Below are 22,041 nucleotides of genomic sequence, written 5' to 3' on the forward strand. Positions count from 1 at the left end.
TTCTTGGAATTAGAAAATACATACATGTGCGATTCCCATAATTGAGTGTCTGCTAAATTAAAAAGTGTAAACTGCAGTCACTGCTTTTGAAAGGTGTTTAGAGTAAAGTCCATGCATGCTGGTTCAGTCTAAACACTGGCATTGTTTTCCACTGATCTGTTGTAATAAATTAATGTGCACAAATTTGACAGAAAAAAAGTCTTTAAGAAAGTAGTTGCCAGGGACCTGTGTTAAAGAAAGGAAGTCGCCAATATGTTCCAACTGTTGCAGTTGTCATTTGAACTAGTCAGTTATGTGACGTAAATGTATGGATTTTCCCCATACATTTATAAGAGCTTTTTTTCCATTTGTGTGAGGGTTGCTCCGTCATCATTACTTAAAAGAAGGACCTTGAGACAACCCTTCCCCTTCCCCTTTAACACTGTTCATCTGAATCTGATGTTTCATTCAAACCTTGACAGTGATAGAACTCTGGTATTGACATCTGACAGAATATGCTTGAATTTGTATCATGAAACTATGAGCATGATAGTAAATGGACAAAGTCAGCTTCAAAGTCAAAGCTACTTCTTTTACAACATTTCTGTTGTCTGAATATAGCGTGTGCAAGTGGTAAGGACCCCAATAGTGCAAAAACTGAACACCACTGAAGTCTGGCTTAGTACTGGGGACTTGAGGAGCTACCCCCCGCGGGTTAGGGGGAAGAATTTACCCATGCTCCCCAGCATGTCGTAAGAGGCGACTAACGGATTCTGTTTCTCCTTTTACCCTTGTTAAGTGTTTCTTGTATAGAATATAGTCAATGTTTGTAAAGATTTTAGTCAAGCAGTATGTAAGAAATGTTAAGTCCTTTGTACTGGAAACTTGCATTCTCCCAGTAAGGTCATATATTGTACTACGTTGCAAGCCCCTGGAGCAAATTTTTGATTAGTGCTTTTGTGAACAAGAAACAATTGACAAGTGGCTCTATCCTCTCTCCCCCCCCTTTCCCGTGGCGATATAACCTTCGTGGTTGAAGACGACGTTAAACACCAAATAAATAAATAAATAAACTTGAGGAGCTTTCCTGTTTGTGGTACATGTACTAGCTTATGTTGCCTTGATGAAATTTGCTGTCTTTCTTTTCTAGCCAATGAAATCAGTTTATTGGTGAATACATTTATTGATAATCAAAGATGGCTTGCATGTAACAGGTAAAATACCAGTTGTTTTGCTGCTTGTATGTACTATGAGCAAGAATGGTGTAAGTCTGGCTACCCTACATTTCAACACAGTAAAAAGGCAAGAAAAACACAGCTGAAATCAGTGTCATGTCTGTGTCAAACGACTCAAATGACTACCTCACCTCCCAGTCACAGTGCTTTGTGTTTATTATGGAAAAGTAGACTGCCTCAAACCGGTTTGGGTGGTGAACCAAGTCAGCTTATCAGCGCTAAGAGGGCGGTTGCACACCACACACAAGCTCTCTTTGTTCCCTTTTCCACTTTAGCAGGCCAACTGGATTGTCTTAGGGGGGGGCATCTCAAAAGTTTAGCTCTGAAATTAACTTAGCTGTGTGTTGAGGAGGGGTCATCTCAAAATTCATGAGTGTTGTGTCTGGGTGTTCATGCTTTGTGGTTGTCCTCTGTTGAAGTATTTCTTCTGTCTGGTCTTCAGGACAATCAATTTTCTATTTGACTTTGAGTGTTTTGTTCAGGTATGATGGAAAAATATGAGTATGAACTGTGATAATTCAACCCATGAGCAGTAAAGATTTTGAAAGTTAAAAGCATAGCATGTATTGATTTCAGCCATACAGTCACAGTATTTCATAAAGAGGACAGAATAAACCTGAGGCTGAGAGATTCTCACTTTTCTTCTAGCCATTGATAGATATAGTGTGTGTAAAAATTTGTAGTCCCTGTATTGTCAAAGAAATAAGTCATGAAGATGTTACATTGAGAATGTGTTGTAATATTGTTTTGCAGAATACCAACACCAGCGCAAAGAAGCGTTCTAAGTCTAAAAAGTCAAACGCCTCCTCCAAGAGGGTGAAATCTGAAGAGAAGGCTCCATCACCTATCACTGCGGCAGAATCCTCTAGCACTACGCCAAACAGTGCACGCAACAAAAAGCCTTCCAGTAAGCGATCTAAACCTGAGAAACCTGAAAAGGACAGCTCCAAGCAGAAGGAGAAGGTTAGTAGTTGAGCTTAGGAAAAGAAAATATTCATTTTTTCCTGTGTTGGCTTGAACAACTTGTCTTTTGTCTAATATTATATAAGGCCTAAAAGTAAGAAATGAGTGTTTCCGTTTCCCTGTCCGACCCAATTTTTTCTCCCGACCCTAGAACTGGTTAATTTTTATCCTTCAAATAAAAAAAATTTAGTGACAGAACTAGATTTTTTATATTTTGTTTTTACAATGAAAGCTACTCTTCTATGACATGTAGGGAAAAGGGCTTGCATGAATTCAAAAAAAGCCACATGCGACTGGGTAACTTTATTCACAGACACACACACACACACACACACACACACACACACCCATGTAAGTTATATTGTAGCTGAGACTTAAAACAGGTTTTTCCCTTCCACAGGCATCTTCACGAGAGCCGGGTTCTGGTTCTGCGTCACCTGCACCATCATCTGTATCCTCCCAAAGATCACCCGCCCCTCAGTCCTCCTCCACCCCATCTAACAACAACTCCAACACAAACATCAACAACAGCAAGAAGGAGGAGAAGCCCAGCAAGAGCTCCTCGTCCAAGCCGTCACCCAAGCCATCACGTGAGAACAACAGTCCTACACCCCCTCCCCCTCCCCAACCCCCCATTCAGGATCCGGAGAAAAGCCCTGCGTCGTCGTCTGATTCTGGTCAAACTCTAATCAGCAAGGACAAGAAGAAGACGAGACGCAGCAAGGAGGTGGCAAAGGACGCTGTCAGTAAGAATGGAGAGCAAGGTGGGTGCATCTTGTACACATATCCTTAGGTAGTGAGTGTGTCCAGTAAGAGTGGTGTATGTAAAACTGTCAGGGATTGTAGAAACTGTCTACTGTTAAATTACCTTATCTTAGGATGTATAGTGGTGAGTAAAAGCCAGTTATGACTTTTTGTTCATATTTGAAATTATGATGGGACTTGGTATAGGACAGACGCATGACTGTCATGCCCTTAGTAGTAAAAGAATGTTGCCATTCATGATCCGGCACTGTCATTTGGACAACGTTTTTGCAGCATATCTTTGACTGTCACAGTGCTGAATGGTACAAGGTAGCATCTAGGCACTTTCTTTTTTTTAGAGAAGAGTTAGTATTTTCTTTGCTTTGTGTGACAGGGTCTTCTTTCAACAAGCCGCTGGTAAAGTGTTCCATGGCCACTCTCAAGAGGACTGGGGCTCACTTCATCCAGGACGGCCCTTGCAGTGAGGTCACGCCAAAACTCTCAAAGTGTCGGGAGTGCAAGATGACTCCAAACCAGCGCAGCAAGAAGATTCCAAACATCTTCTGCAGGTTCTATGCTTTCAGGAGGTAGGTCAGCCATTTGTTTGTCAGTTAATTGTAAGTCTCTTTGCCACTCAGTTGATGCCAGAACATTCAATGAGTAGTCAATATGTTTGCTAGGTGTGACAACTGACATCAGAGATAGAATGTAATTAAAAATTTGATTTGTTGAGCCATTGACACATGCTCATGAGAATGGCAATGAATATTCGAGAGAGAGCGTGTGTGTGTGTGCTGTCATTGTCTAAAGGGCTTTTAAAGCTGATGACAATAAACTTTCAAAGCGTCTCTCTCTCTCTCTCTCTCTCTCTCTCTCTCTCTCTCTCTCTCTCTCTCTCTCTCTCTCTCTCTCTCTCTCTCTCTCTCTCTCTCTCTCTCTCTCTCTCTCTCTCTCTCTCTCTCTCTCTCTCTCTCTCTCTCTCTCTCTCTCAGTATTTTCAAGATTCAAACTGACACACTTGCTTTCTCTGTTTGACCAGACTGAAGTACAGCACCAAGGGAGCAGTGACCATCGCTGGTTTCTCGGAGCTGTCAGACGCAGATCCTGACGACATAGAACCCTGGTTGCCGCGCTATCCCAGTAAGTGAACACCTCTGACATTTATTATCCCCTCAACCTTTGCAGTCTGCTTTCCTCCATAATCTGCCAGTCTAGACCCCTGTGGCCTGTGGCTGAGTCTGGGATCAGTCGGCCCACAGCGGGAAGCTGAAAAGTTGTGAACTTCTGCCCTGCGTTTTTGCACTAGGTCAGATGCTATATCGGTTGTCTCTTGGCTGCAGGGGCTGCTCCCCTGGGGGTAGAGGTATGTTTTTTTTATGCTGACGATACGTCTTTTGTGCGATAAGGTTGTCAGTGAAATGCTTTTTTTAATTTAACAAATTCACTGTAATGATTATGATGTGCTGTGTTACAGTTGAGGAGCCAGTGCTGGATGATGAAATGGCCAAGTTTATCCTGTCTAAAGTTGGTGACAAGTTCTGTGAACTGGTTGAGCAGGAGAAAGAGGCCAAATCCTTGCCTGGTGTAGATCGTAAGTCTCCCTTTTACCTCTCTCTCTCTTTCTCTTTCTCTCTCTCTCTCTCTCTGAAACTCACACACAAATATCATTTTTTTAATGTATATAAAAAAAAAATTAATAATTTAAAAACTGCCAACAAGCATGCTCAATTTTCATCCTGTTTGTGGACAATACATGTGAATAGCTTGTTTTGTATCTGTTGCCACCTTGGTAAAAATCCCTCAGTAATCATCCATGCGTTCAGTGGGGAGAACTTGGATACAACTGCGTTTTATGTTAATAACACGGCTGTCACTCTGCATGTTAAAACCTCTCATCCAAACCAAATTGCTTTTATCTTGTCAGCAGCATTTGATGAATGGTAGTCTTCAATATGCGTAATTACAGCCGCTGTGCAAAAACATCTGTTTTTTTCAGTGAGAACTCTTATTTTGTTTTAACTAGCTTTCTGGCTCACCTGTTATTTGAAATGCATGCACACTTTTTTCTGAGTTATTGTCATTATTGCATTAACACAGTTGTCTGTGTTTGAGCCAAAGCAGGCAAATGACAGCCCTTTGTGTATGTTTTCAGCGCCCATTGCCTGGAAGCGAGCAGTGACGGGGGTGCGGGAGATGTGTGACGTGTGCGACACCACGCTGTTCAACATGCACTGGGTGTGTCACAAGTGTGGCTTTGTCGTCTGTCTCGACTGTTACAAGGCCAAGATTAAGGCCTCTGATGGAGATGGTGAGTAAAGTGACACTGAGGGTGTGCTGCTTTTCTATAGTGAGAGAGAGTAGGTAAAGGAACACGCATTCTGAGTCTGAAGCTGAATCCTCCGTGATCAATTCCCTTCCCCCAGGCCCCATGAGAGATGAGCTTTTTGAGAATGTTATATACATGTATGTAAATTAAAATCAGTTGGAAGAGAATGGTGAAATACTGTTCTACCTAATGTTCAGGAGGGCATTGTCGAATAAGGTTATTGAATGTAATGAGATATGTTTCTTCTGTATGTCAAGTGTGCATTTCTGGTTGAACCATGGTATTCAATACTATTGTGTATTTTTCGTTTCAGATGAAGATGACTGCAAGTGGTTGACATGCAGCTCCAACCGCCAGGCTCACGATGCCAGGAAACTCATGCTGACCCAGATTATTCCCAGTGATGGTAAGTCTTTCCAGGGGTGGGATTTCTTCCGTCCCTGACAGATTTCCGTCCCAGGAAGAATTTTTTAAAAAAATTTTTACCTTAGAGGGGCACGGGTAGCTCAGGTGGTAGAGCACTGGACTTGTGATCGAAAGGTCGCTGGTTCGAATCCGGGCCGGGATGGACACAGGTCAACCTTATGTGCAGACCCAGAGACGGTATCCATCTCCCTCCCCCGTGTCACCACAGTGGCACGAATAAGACCTCGGTCATTCTGCCATAAGTGCAGATGACTGATAACACCTAAATACGCATACACCTGTGTATCTCATCTAAAGTCAGGTTAAAACCCGGGAACATGCCCCTAATGGCTTTGCCGTGAGGGCGTAAAACTTTAATTTCTCTTTTTACCTTTTTTTTTGTTAATCCCTGGCAGCTGTTGTTTACACTCCGTTCTGTGTACAGAAGGTCAACTACCTTTCACCATTACCAAATTGACCAAATTGAGTGACATGTAGGGAGCAGCTATGTCATGTCATCATGGCAAATGTTATGAGGGCTTACTAGCGCCAAAACTAAAAATTAGTAATTAACCAGTGAAAGTTACCCCGTCGCGATATAACCTTCGTGTTTGAAAACGACGTTAAACACCAAATAAAGAAAGTGAAAGTTACTAATTTCACAAGAAAATTACAATTATGACGTGAAAATTACTAATTTTCACATGTTAATTACTCATTTTCACATGTTAATAACTAATTTTCAAGTGTTAATGTCTAATTTTTAGTTTTGGCTCGCTTCCTGACGGCTTACTTGTGCCAAAACTAATTAGTCATTTTCACGCATTAATTACTCATTTTCATGTGCCTCGTGACTGTGGGGGCTCAATGCGCATGCGCGACTGTTACGCCGACCAAAACGAAACATCCTTCGATTCGAAACTTTTCTGGTTCATAGTTCTTTAATCCGATGCAAATTAACAATGAGAGCTGAGCGCATGTGCAGATAACCGTGACATACAACTGTCTGTCCGACAACTTCAGGCATGGGAATTGTCCGCCGAATGGCGGATTTCCGCCGAATTTTTTTTTTGTTCCGCCGAAAATGCAAAAGTGTCCGCCGAAAAAATAAAGGGGGGAGGCACACAAAAAAAGCACCGGTTACTTTGGCCTTTGCGCAAAAGTCCGCGAAAACTTTCCGTACTTTGTTCACGCACTGCTACCGCCCGCCTCAGTTATTGAACTTTTATGTTTGAAAGTAAACCAGATTGCACAGATTGTGTTACAAGTTACATTTTCCTGTTTGTCTGAACAGATCAATTTTTTTACAAATTTAAACCATATAATAATACATGTATATTTTTTTTTTCTTCAAAAAAGCAAAAATTGGTACATTTTTGTACTAAAAACTCTGATTCTAAAAACAGAATTTAATGGCAAACTTGGAGCTCAGATGACACCAGATTGCACCATCTGGGTTCTTTGGATAAAAAAAATTTCCGGGGGGGCATGCCCCCGGACCCCCCTAGTCAATTTTTAATTCCCATGCCTGAACTTGTTGAATAACGAATTCTATCGAAAGATATTTGTGAAAGTGTGAGTCTCGACCGAAGAGATCCGTCTGCTAGTGGTCGGACCTTTAGCACATGTCCGGCCGGCCGCCATTTTTCCTCTCTCGGTTCGAACATTTTCGGGTCGATTGTCCTTCACTAATACACTACAAAGCAAATTTATGAGTGTGGTAGTGGAAACAAATATGTGACCCTCCACGACACTGTTAACCCTAGGTTTTGGCACTAGTAACCCGTCATAGAATGTGGCATCAAGTTTTACGCCCTCACGGCAAAGCCATTAGGGGCATGTTACACGGGAAAACCCGGGTTGGGCTGTCTTGGGTCAATGCTGAAATGGTTACTTTATTGGCTGTTGGCCGAACGGACACCCGGGCTTCATATTTTTGCATGCATGTATTCGTGTTTCCAAGGCCTGAGGCTTTTGCCGTGACCCTGGGATCTTTATCGTGCGCATGAAATTCAAGTTTTACGCCCTCACGGCAAAGCCATTAGGGGCATGTTCCCGGGTTTTAACCCGACTTTAGATGAGATACACAAGTGTATGCGTGTTTAGGTGGTATCGGCCAACTGCACGTGCCATTGTGGTGACACGGGGGAGGGAGATGGATACCGTCTCTGGGTCTGCACGTAAGGTTGACCTGTGTCCGTCCCGGCCCGGATTCGAACCAGCGACCTTTCGATCACAAGTCCAGTGCTCTACCACCTGAACTACCCAGGCCCCCGGGGGGTGTTCTTAACTTAAAATTAATATTAAAAGTCCTACGGTTTTAAGCCATTAAGGACTTGAGTGTTTGTCCGGGGGGTGTTCTGCTCACCCACAACTTTATATACCCCACTTGCAGGGATTCAGAGACCTTAAGTGGTGTGGTAGGAAAAAAATGGTATTCCTAATCTGTGAACTAGTGGTATTTACATTCTGATACATTGAGTCCTTTAGAAAGTTTGCAAGTGAAACACGCTTAATTTAAACATTTCTCTTTTAATTCAAGCTATGATTCAACAATAATTTTAGAATATAACTCCTTTAACATCGAACGCAGAAGAAGAAGAAGAAGAATATAACTCCTGAAATGATGAATTGAAAAGCAGCGTCAGAAGACTGTGTATAGCATTAGCAAGGGATATAACTGGTGGTTTCTGTTTTTGTCTAAACCTTCTTCTTTTATAACCTAAGCAGTTATCCCTTTTGAAGGTGTTGAATTGAAACAAACTGACTTGAAACTAGTTTCTCATTTGGTTCAAGCTATGGTTCAACAATTATTTGAGAATATACCACCTGCAATGATATAATCAAAAGCTACGAAAAAGTAAAGATGTGTAGTACAAGGGAGGTGACTGTTATTTTCTGTATGCAGTAAACATTTGTTTTAAACAAAGACAAAAGTAGGTGATGAAATCAAATACCTTCAAGTTTACAAGATTTTTTAATTATGTGCATCTCCAATTTTAAGTTTTTGTTTAAGCCGCTTCTAAAGCCCTTCTTGAAATTTGTTTACCACTTGTTTGTGTAGACCCCCTAGCAAGAGTGATGCAACCAAACACCTTCAAGTCTAGAGGTTTTTGATTTTATTCACCACCCCCCCCCCCCCCCCCCCCCCCACACACACACACACACACACAAAAAGTGTGTACTGTTAACAGTTTTAAAGCCAGGAGAGGCTTAAATAGCAACTCTTGAATTGCTAAAAATTCACTTTCAGCTGGTTAGTTACAAAAACCTTCAAGTTTACAAGATTTTTTACTTTAGTGCATCTCCAATTTTAAGATTTTGTTTAAGCTTATAGGAGCTTCTAAAAGCCCTTCTTGAAATGTGTTTACCACTTGTTTTTGTAGACCTCCTAGCAAGAGTGATACAACCAAACATCTTCAAGTATAGAGGTTTTTGATTTTGTGCATTCTCTCCTCAGTGAATGATGAATGTGTTTGTTGTTGTGTGCAGCTCTGTGGGAGCTTGGTCGTCTGATCCACGATATTCGTCGCAAATGGTCCATCCCTGCCAAGTGTCCCTGTGGTCAGAACAGTGTGGAGTCAAAGCCAGCCGGCAAGAATGGCATGAACCAGGTAGGTGGAGGTTCCTCGTACACATCCAGCGTCTTCTGGTAATGGGGTCTGCGTGTAATTGTGTTTTAACATGGCTCTTTTTGCTTGATGTCGGACACAAACATGAAAGAAACCATCATTTAGTTGTCGGAATGTTTCTCAAGTGCATATTGTCCTAAGATCTGACAGTTTTCAAAAGCACTAAAAAAATTGATATAATTTTGCTTCAGTGGGGGTAGGTATCGCTAGGATGCTCCTGGCTGCCAAAGCAATTTCATGGAAGACGCCAGTAACGCAAGGGGGAGTGTTGAGTGTTTGTGCGATTTTGAAAAATGGCTTTCTAGTGCTGCCGTTTTCTTCACAATCAAGAAAAAATAGTGATGGCACAGGTCCAAGTGGGGCATTGGTTGCATTTGAAGTGTGCAGTGTTGATGGTAGAGATGGCATCTACCATCTCTTCTCAGTGCAGCGGGTTTTTTTAAGTGTTATTGTGCAGCCATACAGCAAGTGAGGTTCTCTTTATGTGTACACTGCATTCCTAGACAGATCAAGTAAACGACTTGTGGCGTGAGCAAGATTGTGGAAGTTCCCATGGAAGCGGATTGGGGGGGGGGGGGGGGGGTTGAGGAGAGGCTGCTTCAGGTGTAGAACACAAAACACGAGCCTGATGGCTTTTGGCACTTTGCCCTGGGAATGTAGAGTTCTGTTGCTGCCTGGGTTGTTTGTCAGAGAAAAAAATGATGGCAGGGTTCCTCATTCAGCTAGCTTTTCCCAGAACAGGTGTTCCTGCTTTCTGCAAAACATGCTGGTTAACTGAAAATTACATTGTTGGGTTAGGCACATAATGGGGCAAGTTCACTGACTTCTTTAAAAATTTGTTTACAAGAAGCCTTCCATAACATCAATATATAACAGTACATTTTGCATATTCATTTAGTTTACATGAAAAAGACAGAAAGCTTCCAATGAAATGAATGGTTGGTGCTGCAAACCTTGTTCATTTCCCTCATAGAGGAGGTGCTACTGGATGAAAAGAATATAAATACCTTAAACACAATATTCAGGTTCATTTCTTTCTCAGTTCTTCCTTATTTAAAGCCTATTTCTTTCATCCTTCCGTGTGTTTTTTAGCAACTGGTGAAGAAGATGGTGAACGGCGTGGGAGAGGAAGGGAGCAACAAGAAGTCTAAGAAAGCAGCAGCAGCAGCAGCGGCAGCCCAACAGGCTGAGGAAGAGAAGGCAGAGGGGGAGGAGTTCAACCAGGACAAACTGGCCCTGCTAGCCAACGTGGCCCTGGGGGGCGGGGACAAGCCCAGCAAGCGCTCCAAGTTGGAAAAGCTGGCAGCCGCCGAGGAGGAGGTTGGGGAAGACGGCGACAAGAAGTCCAGCTGCTCCACGCTCAGAGAACTCCTCACCAAGACCGCGGGGAAGGGGAAGGTTCCCAACGAGAAGAAGTCCAAGCCCAAGACGTCCGGCAACACCCTGGACGACATCATCCAGTCCGTGGTGGAGAAGAGCTGCCGGGATATGGACCAGCCCAACCAGACCTTCAAGTTCCTCCACTACATCCCGCGCCTGGGCCAGTGGAACCGGGAGCTGCCCATCATCGCACACAACCTGACGGAGACCTCGGTGCTCTACCCGGACGTACCCCACTCCTGGCTGTGTGACGGACGTCTGCTGCGACTGCACGACCCCCGCCACAAGGGCAACCTGAAAATCTTCCAGGAGCAGTGGAAGCGAGGACAGGTCAGTACTTTCACTGTGGGAAAGATAGATTCGTTTGCTTGTTTGATGTACCTTCACTGGAAAGAAGAGGTGTTTTTCTTCACCTGGCACTGTTGCTCAAAGGGAAGAAACTAATGCATGGAGGAAGATGTAGTTGTCATGGGTAATTAAGTACACCCATGTTGTTGCATATCAATAAGTGCAGGATAAGCTGTTCAAAGTCAGGGGTAAGGTTCACTGTAGGGACAATCTTACATTAACTTCAATAGTTACTGACAAGCCTGATAATGTGAGATGCTGTAACCACTATTTTGGTAACAATATGTTTGTTATGCATACATTTGCACACATGAAAACTAATGTTGTGTTTGTGTCAACAGCCGGCGCTGGTGTCCTGTATCAACAAGCTGACCACCAGGGAGCTGTGGAACCCAGAGACGTTCAAGAAGGAGTTCGGTCAGCAGGAGAATGACCTGGTCAACTGTCGGAACGGCAATGTCATCATGGGCAACCCCATGAGCGACTTCTGGCAGGGCTTCGAGTCCATTGACAGTAAGTCGGGCTTCTAATTCCCCACATCTTTACTCAAGACAGCCTGCTTTTTCATTTCTGTATACTCGTTATTGCAAGCAGTTTTCAGGAAGTAAATTTGTTCTTATGAAATTGAAACACGGGTTTAAGATGGGATCTTTATTAGCACAATGTATGATTGGATCAAAGTAATAAGTTGTATTACTATAGTTGGTGATTTTTGCCTGTTGCAGATCGTCTGCTTGATGAGGATGACGATCCCATGCTGCTCAAGTTGAAGGACTGGCCGCCAGGTGACGACTTCTCTGAGTTGATGCCGTCACGCTTCAACGACCTGATGCAGGCCCTGCCTCTCCCAGAGTACACACGACGCAACGGCAAACTGAACCTGGCGTCTCGCCTCCCCGACTTCTTGGTGCGCCCCGACCTGGGGCCCAAGATGTACAACGCTTACGGCTCTGCCAAGTTCCCCAAAGAGGGCACCACCAACCTTCACCTGGATATTTCTGACGCTGTCAATGTTTTGGTGTACGTTGGCGTGCCCAGTGATGGGCCAAATGGATCCAAGGAGCATGAAGAAGGTGAGGGTTATGTATGTGAAGTCATCTAGTGATGATGCTGGTGCCTCCCGAATGAAAGCGTTTAACCGGTTTTACAACGCTGTCCTTCATCTTCGTCATACACACAAAACTATACTTGTATTCTTTTGATCTTGAAAACCTTGTTGTGGTCGTATATGTAGCCAAAGTGAGTAATACATGGGCCACCACATGGTCCATTCCTTAACGTGGTGTGGTGGTTTGCGTGTCTTGGTGACCCTAAGAGCTATGCCAGCGGGAGCGTAAACTCCTGGAAGGGCTTCCCAAGCTGGACAGGTCGAAAGGTAGAGGCCAGACTAATATGGACCAACCTTGTGCTCACAGGGCAGGTCCTTGGGCCGTGAGCTAAGGGTGAGGTAACCCTGACAGAAACCTCGAGTGCTGAAGACGTATGTGTTGGGCCGCACGGCGCACTCCAACAAACCACAACACTACGCATCAACTGCCATTATGACACTTGGAGACAGAATTGACAGTAATGGTGCTCGCCCTGTGAGGATCCACCAGGCAGGTGCAGCGCCGGGCTCCGCACCTCAAAGGAGTCTACCCTCAGCTACTGGAGGTCCCTTCATCTCGTCTTGTGGAGCCAGGGGCACAACAAGCTGTACGGGCCAGTGGCTGCGCTGCAGAGGACCACTAATTATATCTCAAGATCTGGACTCCTAGTGTGATCGGCGATCGAAAAGAAGAAGAAGTAATACATGGGGACCCCGAGATGCAACCTTTTTAATTAATTTGAAGGATAAGCATCACAGGATTTGTAATGTCCAAAAGTATAGAAAATACCTAGGATGAGCACTGTGCTGTTATTGATTGCATGGTTTTCTTTTTGTGTGTCAACAGCTGCCTTGAAGGCGATTGATGCGGCTGGGTGTGACAGTATCACCAAGCGACGTGTGCGTGAGGTCCATGAGGTGCCTGGCGCCCTTTGGCAGATCTATGACGCCCATGATGCCGACAAGATCAGAGACTTTCTCAACAAGGTACGTCGTCACCAAGTTCTTATAGCAGCAAATAGTCGTCATTTCAGTCCAAGGTCTGTGCTGATTTCGCCGCAGTCTTCTGCCTCATGTTTTCTATCACGTTCATCAAATGTTGAGTTTAGATAGTGTCTTATAATAAATATCCAGTTGCCTAATACTTTCTGAAATGCTGAATTTTCTTGTCACTATGTTAGCCTGCCAGTACATTATCTCCTTTTGACTCATGCAGGTGGCCAAAGAGCGTGGGGAGAAGATTGAGGCGGACCACGACTCGATCCATGACCAGAGCTGGTACCTGGACGAAGAGCTGCGGGACCGCCTGCTGAAGGAATATGGAGTGCATGGCTACACCATTGTGCAGTGTCTGGGGGATGCCATCTTCATCCCTGCTGGTGCCCCGCATCAGGTCAGTCTCATGCATGCTCCTTTAACAGGGACGGGGATTTCACACAAAAAGCCAGTGTGGGTTCTTCACTGTGACTGGGGCCCATGTCCAAACCTATTTTATTTTAATCGTTTCCCGGTAAATTGTGACAGAATCATACTTATTCTGTGAATGAAACATTCTTGCTCTTTATTCCAACATGAGTCGAGTGCACGATGGATCTGTAGACGAGGGTAGTTCACCGATATGTACCTGTCACATTGATTGATGAGTAGCTGTCTTCTGGAGAGGAGGGGAACTAAAACAGCATGAAGCAGGCTTTGTGTGTGTTACTCTTCATCCATTCTTCAGTTATGATTGATGGCTACACAAGCTGTCAAGCAGGATGACATGCATGTATACCAGTCTGTCTTTTGTCAACCTTGCGGCACCACTAGACATAGAAATAGTGGAGCCCTCAGCTGTGAGCACAGCCTGTAGTAATGCAGTGAAAGCTAGTTGGTGTAGAAATGATACAAAAGCAGTGGGGTTTTTTCTCCCAGAGTGAAGATCAATATTCCTTGCTTTGCACTCCTTGCGAGAGAGACATGGTTATTCTCAGCACTGCCAGTGTTGACAATACTTGATGACTATTGACACCTTCTCTTTACATGATTGAAATTGGAGGTCTCGGGTCTTTCAGAGTTTTGAGTGGGAATAGCGCAATCATTGATCTAGCCCCAGTTTATCACAGTTATCTGTGTGTGCATTGCATACACATGCACTCTCCAGGCTATTTGCTGTGCGCCAGGGCTGAGAGGTTGGGCTTCATTAATACAGCGACCTAGTTTACATTCTGCAAAATAAAGTGCCACCAATTGTGCAACCCCATTGCACAAATAATCCACTCCCTCCCCCTTGTCCCTGTGTGCACTTCAGTCTAGTTGATGCAAAGGTTTATGTGGATAGTAAATGACATCACAAGACTAAGAGCAGAAATCGATTTACACTGATAGTCAGGAAAAAGGGTTCTATTTGTATCAGCTTGTATTGATGAGCCATGTCCTGAACAACATTTTCTTGTGGGCAGCAGCTCAGAGAAAATTGTCGTTCGCAGATTATTGTTTACAGTGAAGGGGTGAGATGCCGTTTGATGTTGAAAGTTGATTGTCACACATGATGGAAGAACCGTCTTGTGATGTTGTTTCTGCTTGTGACCTTGGATTCCTCCCCCCTTCCCCCCAATCCAGTGTAATGCATTTTTGTGTGCCTGAAAGCAGTGAGTGCTAAGTGGCTGTGACATGGCCAGAGACAGGAATGACAAACATGTGGCTGGGAATGGTGGATGTGGAATCTGGCACAGAGACAAAGACACACACACTGCTCTTGGCAACCAGGTCTTTGTCTCCCTGTCTTGTGAAATTAAATAGCTTTTTAGAGACGCAATCGATTTGGAGCCAGGCAGGCTTGGCATGCATGTTTGAATAATTAGACCAGCTTCAAACAGCACAGCTGCATTGATCAATACTGGGTCTTCCTTTTGTGGTGAGACAGCTCCCATTCTGTCTCTCCCATCTGACTGGTTTCCCCCTTGGGTCTGATCCATTATGCAACACAAAAGATTTGTTTCAGGATTTTCCCCTGAGAGCTTTTGCCATTCACAGCAGCACAAGCCTGTTCTTTGTCTGTGATGATCATTTGCATTCCTCTCTGTTCAGCCAGTTGTCAGCTCAATACAAGTAGCTATTTTATTTTCACATGACACATGAGTTAACTCGTGCACCAATTGCAGCTGTGCACAGAGTTTGAAGTGTCCTAATTAAGTGCAAGCGAGGTCAAGAAGAAAGGAAGTGAAGCAGGCCAGATGGTGTAGTGGTATCACTTGCAACACAAAGCCATAGCCTGGCCAGGAAGATGAAGTGTGCATGACATCATCAGTCCTCACTTTCCCGCCGCCTCCTGTTTTCTTCCTGCTGCTGCTGTGGTGTTCTGGAGAAACTAGGTCAGCGAAAGTGGCTTGCTCTTAGCAGTAGGAAATGGCACCAGGATGACTCAGGCTCACAAAGCCCCCTTTCATGTAGCATTGCGCTGTGCACTTGTTTCTCTTTCCTCATACAAACACTTTTATGTGGTATGCACTTGTGCTGAAAAGTTTCCTTCACATGCGATTGAAAAGTTTCCTTCACATGTGACGTTAGTAGGCCGCATTCCGACGACTTATTTGGTGATGTGATCTACCACTAACAGTGGCATACGTTTGCTGTGTTTCAGGTGCGTAACTTGCACAGTTGCGTCAAGGTGGCGGAGGACTTTGTGTCTCCGGAGCACCTCAACCACTGTTTCCGTCTCACCCAGGAGTTCCGCCAGCTCTCGGACACACACTCCAACCACGAGGACAAGCTGCAGGTAAGCCACTCATAGAACATTTTAACAGATTTTAATTGCACACATGCAGTCTAATAGCATATTGTACCAGTTTCTGTTATCAATTTTAATACAAAGCACAGTCCACAAAAATGGTTAAGAGATTGTATGAACAAAACAATATTCTTGTCCCACCTAAAAAGCCAGGTTAGATCTGTGGTGATTTACATGATAGTCTACACTTTGTAATTTTGTTGTTTCTTAATCACTCTGCTGTATTTATTTGCAGTTTCTCAGTTGGTTCTGTGTAAAGTTTGTTTCTAGTTCTGAAATGTAATGTGTGCATATCTAACTCTTTGAGTAAATGGTGATAATACCAAATACCTTACCATATCATTTTATCTGAAACATTTTATTGAATCTACAGAGAAATAACAGATGTTTGTGTGTGTTCCCCCATCAGGTGAAGAACATCATCTACCATGCAGTGAAGGATTCCATCGCTGTCCTGCGGGAATTGGAACCAGACGACAAAGAGTGAGGCGACCGCACAGAGCAGTCCTTGCTGGATCTCTACATTAAGCTGGTGTCAGCAGCTACCTCAAGTTGTTTCTCTGCCAAGAAGCAACTAGTCATGAGCAGGATAGCTGGCTGGGATCTTCCGTCCACTTGACAAACAATGCCAGACACATGGATTGCTCAACTCCCTACAGGATTATAAGATAACCAGTCTGGCTTTATTCCCATGGGAGAGTTGCAAGTTGGTGTCCTGTGATGGACCAAGTCTAAAGTAGGTGGACAAACGACTGGAAAAACCATTTTTCTGACAGAGACTATCCACACCACCATAGAACAACATTGTGGATGTACTAGGCTACTTTCACTTTCTCCAACAACACAATGAAGCCACCATTTTCTGGAAGACTTTGTGTGAGAACTGCTGCGCCTCGGAGAAATGGCAAAGACCAAATATACTTCACGAACTTCATCTGCTGTTGTGACCAAAAAAAAGACATACACACACAAACAAATGACATAGAACACTACCTGTTGTTCAACTTCAATGTGAAAACTATAAAAGGAGTGTGCAAGTGAAGTGGTTGGACTGACTGACAAACAAGAAACCTAGGAAGTGCTCTCTACTAGCTACAAATGACCGACACATTGGGTGGATGTGGATACCGTCAGATGGGCTAAAATGGCACAAGGCAGCAAAGCTTGGCGTCTCCAACCATGTTGGTTGCACCACACACGTGTGAATATTTTGAGCTGGCAAGATGTTTAGGTTAGTGCACCACAGGCAGTGGTGAGTCAGAGACAGAACGAGGCTGCTCTGAGGTATGCTGTGTGTGTGTGTGTACTGGATCTACTGTACGGTAAGTAAAGCTGACACTGTCACGTGGAGCTAAATCAAGCATAGACATTGCTTGAAAAGTACAAGACTAAAGTCTACACACAGAGGACTATAACGCAAGCTGTATGGATCTCTAGTGTGATAGACTGTGGAGAACAGGTACATTGATTCTGATACTGTACATGTCTGTAAATTAGCGTGGAAGTATTTTAGTGTATGTGGCCGAGAGAGCCTGCCTTTCATAATGAACTCTACTTCAAGGGTACTGTGGCCAGTCAGGTATGTTGGTCTCGCCCTGCATGTACATTTGTGTGAATGAGATGAGTTCAGTCACTCTCAGACAAACTGTTGAGTGGCGTGAAGATGATGATCTCTACCTCCGTGGAGACCTGATTGCAAGACATGCATGCCAGGCGTTGGTTGCCTCTGTTCGCCTCTGTTCTCCTGGCACAAAGAAGGTGATGGCATGTAAGACGTTACCGAGAGGGATTGCCTAGTGTAGTCTAGGTGGAGCTTTCTCGTTGTGGATATTTTTTTTATTTTTTTGGGTCATGCTTTCAACGTGCATGACTTTTTGTGCTTTGTTCAGAGCTTAAGGGAAATTGAGAGGATGTTATTTTGTCCAGGCTTGTTCTCCTCCTCCTTGGTTTGCAGCGTGTTGGGTTGTGTAAATGTCTGATAATGTAGTATACCCACGCTGCTGGTGAGGAACCTTGTAGCTCATCCAACCAGATGGAGATATATGCGTTACATTTATGTGCTAATCCTCAGGAAAACTTACTGTATTTCTTTGTGCACTGTCTGTCCTTGTAAATGTAATGCGCTTGCAGTTGTTTGAGTGGTAACCATGTACAGTGTCTAGCTGTTTCGTTGTACTTGATCTTGTAGATACTGTATTGTTTACATGTTGCTGCAGGTTGCACAAGTGTGTATTTTGTAGATAAGAAATTTACTGGAAGTATCTCACTGCCTGAGCTTGGAGAATTGTATACTTGAGGAGAGTGGTAGTGTGCGTGCATGTGTGGAGTGGCTGGGTGCCGTGCTCTAGACATCAGGGCAGACAAATGACAGTTAAAATCCTAAACTAGGATGCGACCTCCTTTCCTCTGTAGTTTGGATCGTAGGTGAGAGTAGAGTGGCATCATTATAAAGGAAGGAGGCGACTTCTTTGTGATGTTTGTGGGTCAGGGATGTAATTATTACAGAAGTACTATTGATGAAACAGGATTCTGTTGTAAGTGTCAAACCAAGTTTCTTTCAATATGTCTGTAAACATTGAATAGATTTTATTGAAGGACTTTGTACGCTTGTTTACATTTTGTTTTCTTTTTGTATGCTTTGTTTGGTTTCTTTACTTTCTTTGTATTCGCCATGATATAAATTATTCGTGCTCCAAAAAAGTGATCTTGTAAGTGTACAAAAATGAATAAATACTGTTTGTTTGTTGTTGTTTGATACACAGATTATCTATTGTTGACGGATCATTCGTGACATTATCTTTCTTCGATGGACTTGGGTTAAGCCCATGAATGATAATACCTACTTTTCTGTGTTACTGAACTTAGTCGGGTCAAAGAAGAGAGACACGGCTGTGGTGGTGTCTCTGATACCATTGTCACAGCGGACTTGGTTGTTGCTTCGGTCATTTTCTGTTCCGCCCATCTTCCCCTCCCCCTTTCCCCTCCCCTCTTCAAGTTTTTTTCTGTTTGTTTTTCATTCACCACTGTTATCAAAGTTGAAGGGGCCATAATTATCAGTCGTCGCCGCCAGTTTTTTATGGAATTTCTTGCTTCGTGTTGAGCCTTGCTATTATTGAAGAAGTTGGTTTACGTTTTTCAAGGACACAGACAATTGTTTTTCTGTCATTATTGTTGAAAATTTCTCTCGGTTCAGTTAAAAGGAAAAAGCTTTCTCTGGTATAACTTTTCCATATGACACAAAATATGTGTTTAAAAGTGTTCAATTTTGTAGGTTAGAATTTTTTTCCTGTTTGCTTAGTCTTATAGCAAATGTTGCGACTCGAATAACTGTTGCGATACTAAACTGTACTTTGGTAATTATCTAATGTTTAGCATCCATTTGAAACCTAACAGGATGTCAGGAATACACAATTTTATTCAACAGAACTTGAGTAAAACCTCTGTTGAATTTTAAATGGAAATGTGGCTGTGTGTCATGGTGTGTGTTGTACTGTTGGACACAGAATTCAAACTGTGTACATATGCTTTCCAAACTATTTTTGTAATCCTAAGTAACTTTGGCTTGTAAAGCTTCTGTTGCTACAGAACAGGAAACAGTAAATGAAAAGAGAGAAGGAAATCTGCGTACGCATTACAATGGCTAGAGCAATTTTAGCATTGTACTATTATCATTCTAAAAAATCATAAAATAAAAACAAATTTGAATTGAATGGATCTTGATGTTGTTGTTCCATGAATGACCGTTCGTCTTGCAAGTGTGACTGTGTGTATGAGTGTGCTGCACTCTTCCCCTTTGTGTTGTTGAAATCTGAGTAAGTGTGTGTGTGTAAATCTACGTATGTGTGTGCATCTCTCTCTCTCTCTCTCTCTCTCTCTCTCTCTCTCTCTCTCTCTCTCTCTCTCTCTCTCTCTCTCTCTCTCTCTCTCTCTCTCTCTAAACGCATCCAAACAGCAGGACGGTTTTAAAGAGACAAAACACAGTCAAGGTCAGAGTCAGAAGTAAAAGTTGTGTGTTTATTTTGCATTGACGCAAATGGCGGCCATTAGCAGGCAAATTGCAGGGGAAATGGGCTGACACGGACGACATGTAACTGGATTTTGAACGCGGCCGCACTTTTACCCACTGGCAAGCAATTACCATACAACGTGAACAGTCTGAACAGAACAGCGAAGTCTTAATTTGATTTGTCTGCACGCTTTTCTAAAAACAGCATTTGTTCCCCTCTACTGAAAATATTGTTTGCATTGAAAAGGAAAGAAGTCTGTTTTGTCTGCACCCTTTCATATAAACGACCCTTTTATTTTTTATCAAAAATGGAAATTGTCATTTGTATCATACATTGAGAATAAAAGATAGGAAAGAAATCATCTTTCATTATAATGAATATCTCCAGCGTTGTCATGCTATTCACACTGAAGAAAATTAAATGCTTTGTATTGTTTAAATGGACTGCAATGATACAAGACGTTTTCTCTCTCTTTCTATTCCCGCTTCCTTTTTCAATTCCGAAGAGAAGGGTATACATTCGGCTGACTTAAAACAACCGAAATAAACACACACACGCACACACACATTCAGATGACGTTAAGTGTTGCAGGGTATGCCGAGTATTCACTACAAACTATAAAAAGTATTATCAAGACTTGAATCATTAGAATATTGATTAGCATAGACAACAAAGCAATGCAGAACAGTAAAATGGTTATAGCACCAAAAGTCCAACCTTTTTTTTTCACGGGGAAAATCAGCAGAAGCGTGAGCAGGGATCGTTGGTTAGGGGAGGGGGGGGGGGAGGTGGAAGCGTGAGCAGGGATCGTTGGGGAGGGGAGGGGGGGGGGGAGGTGGAAGCGTGAGCAGGGATCGTTGGTTAGGGGAGGGGGGGGGAGGTGAAAGCGTGAGCAGGGATCGTTGGTTAGGGGAGGGGGGGGGGGAGGTGGAAGCGTGAGCAGGGATCGTTGGTTAGGGGAGGGGGGGGGGGAGGTGGAAGCGTGAGCAGGGATCGTTGGTTAGGGGAGGGGGGGGGGAGGTGGAAGCGTGAGCAGGGATCGTTGGTTAGGGGGAGGGGGGGGGGAGGTGGAAGCGTGAGCAGGGATCGTTGGGGAGGGGAGGGGGGGGGGGAGGTGGAAGCGTGAGCAGGGATCGTTGGTTAGGGGAGGGGGGGGGGGAGGTGGAAGCGTGAGCAGGGATCGTTGGTTAGGGGGAGGGGGGGGGGGAGGTGGAAGCGTGAGCAGGGATCGTTGGTTAGGGGGAGGGGGGGGAGGTGGAAGCGTGAGCAGGGATCGTTGGTTAGGGGGAGGGGGGGGAGGTGGAAGCGTGAGCAGGGATCGTTGGTTAGGGGGAGGGGGGGGAGGTGGAAGCGTGAGCAGGGATCGTTGGTTAGGGGGAGGGGGGGGAGGTGGAAGCGTGAGCAGGGATCGTTGGTTAGGGGGAGGGGGGGGAGGTGGAAGCGTGAGCAGGGATCGTTGGTTAGGGGAGGGGGGGGGAGGTGGAAGCGTGAGCAGGGATCGTTGGTTAGGGGGAGGGGGGGGAGGTGGAAGCGTGAGCAGGGATCGTTGGTTAGGGGAGGGGGGGGGGGGAGGTGGAAGCGTGAGCAGGGATCGTTGGTTAGGGGAGGGAGGGGGAGGTGGAAGAAAGCTACTCTTCGACCGCTCGCTGGTAGAAAAGCGTACGTCGAATTTACGGGGGCGATGGCAAGGAATCAGATGGCCAAACTCGTCTGAATGGACTATTCGCTGGAGCCAAGTCACGTTCAGACGCCTTTCAACAACGGCAGAAAAAAGGCAGTTTTTTTTTTAATTTTAGCTTCTCCTGTCGCCACGGTGTCAGTCCCCTCTGTGTACCAGCAGCAAACAAAGTCAACCTGATCGAACACGAGGGTGGCACACAACAGACCTGTTTACCCTCCCGGATTGTCCGGAATTATTACGGATTTGGGGTCTAAATTCCGGTATTACGGAATACTACCGAAAATTCCGGAAATTCCGGTCGAGAGAACCTTTTTCGTGCGTGAAAATACGAAGTCAAAATTGTGGTAGTCACCAGGACTGTGATTTCAAGGCTGACCGAAACAGCCTTTTCTGCGCATGTGCACAGCAAGGTATTTGTCGGATTCCGCGGATTTGAGATCGACATTCATTGGTTCGAAGGGTAATATAGGGCCGATCTCTGTGGG

General features: G+C 44.3%; 1 protein-coding gene across 2 annotated transcripts in view; it reads left to right on the forward strand.

Annotated features, from left to right (window-relative positions):
- LOC138982995 (probable JmjC domain-containing histone demethylation protein 2C) overlaps window positions 1-19,578 on the forward strand; it is a 124,397-nt gene extending 104,819 nt beyond the window's left edge. For both annotated transcript variants that reach the window (XM_070356383.1, XM_070356384.1), the window contains 15 exons: window positions 1,968-2,177; window positions 2,578-2,941; window positions 3,316-3,508; window positions 3,961-4,061; window positions 4,396-4,512; window positions 5,074-5,229; window positions 5,561-5,653; window positions 9,145-9,266; window positions 10,377-10,994; window positions 11,354-11,525; window positions 11,738-12,085; window positions 12,947-13,086; window positions 13,316-13,492; window positions 15,722-15,856; window positions 16,278-19,578. In XM_070356383.1, the coding sequence (XP_070212484.1) occupies window positions 1,968-2,177; window positions 2,578-2,941; window positions 3,316-3,508; window positions 3,961-4,061; window positions 4,396-4,512; window positions 5,074-5,229; window positions 5,561-5,653; window positions 9,145-9,266; window positions 10,377-10,994; window positions 11,354-11,525; window positions 11,738-12,085; window positions 12,947-13,086; window positions 13,316-13,492; window positions 15,722-15,856; window positions 16,278-16,355 (3,024 nt within the window). In that variant the 3' untranslated portion in view covers window positions 16,356-19,578. The remainder of the gene's footprint in view (window positions 1-1,967; window positions 2,178-2,577; window positions 2,942-3,315; window positions 3,509-3,960; window positions 4,062-4,395; window positions 4,513-5,073; window positions 5,230-5,560; window positions 5,654-9,144; window positions 9,267-10,376; window positions 10,995-11,353; window positions 11,526-11,737; window positions 12,086-12,946; window positions 13,087-13,315; window positions 13,493-15,721; window positions 15,857-16,277) is intronic.
- Window positions 19,579-22,041: the final 2,463 nt, after the last annotated feature.

This window comes from Littorina saxatilis, linkage group LG12, assembly GCF_037325665.1.
Source record: "Littorina saxatilis isolate snail1 linkage group LG12, US_GU_Lsax_2.0, whole genome shotgun sequence".
Classification (NCBI taxonomy): Eukaryota; Metazoa; Mollusca; class Gastropoda; order Littorinimorpha; family Littorinidae; genus Littorina; species Littorina saxatilis.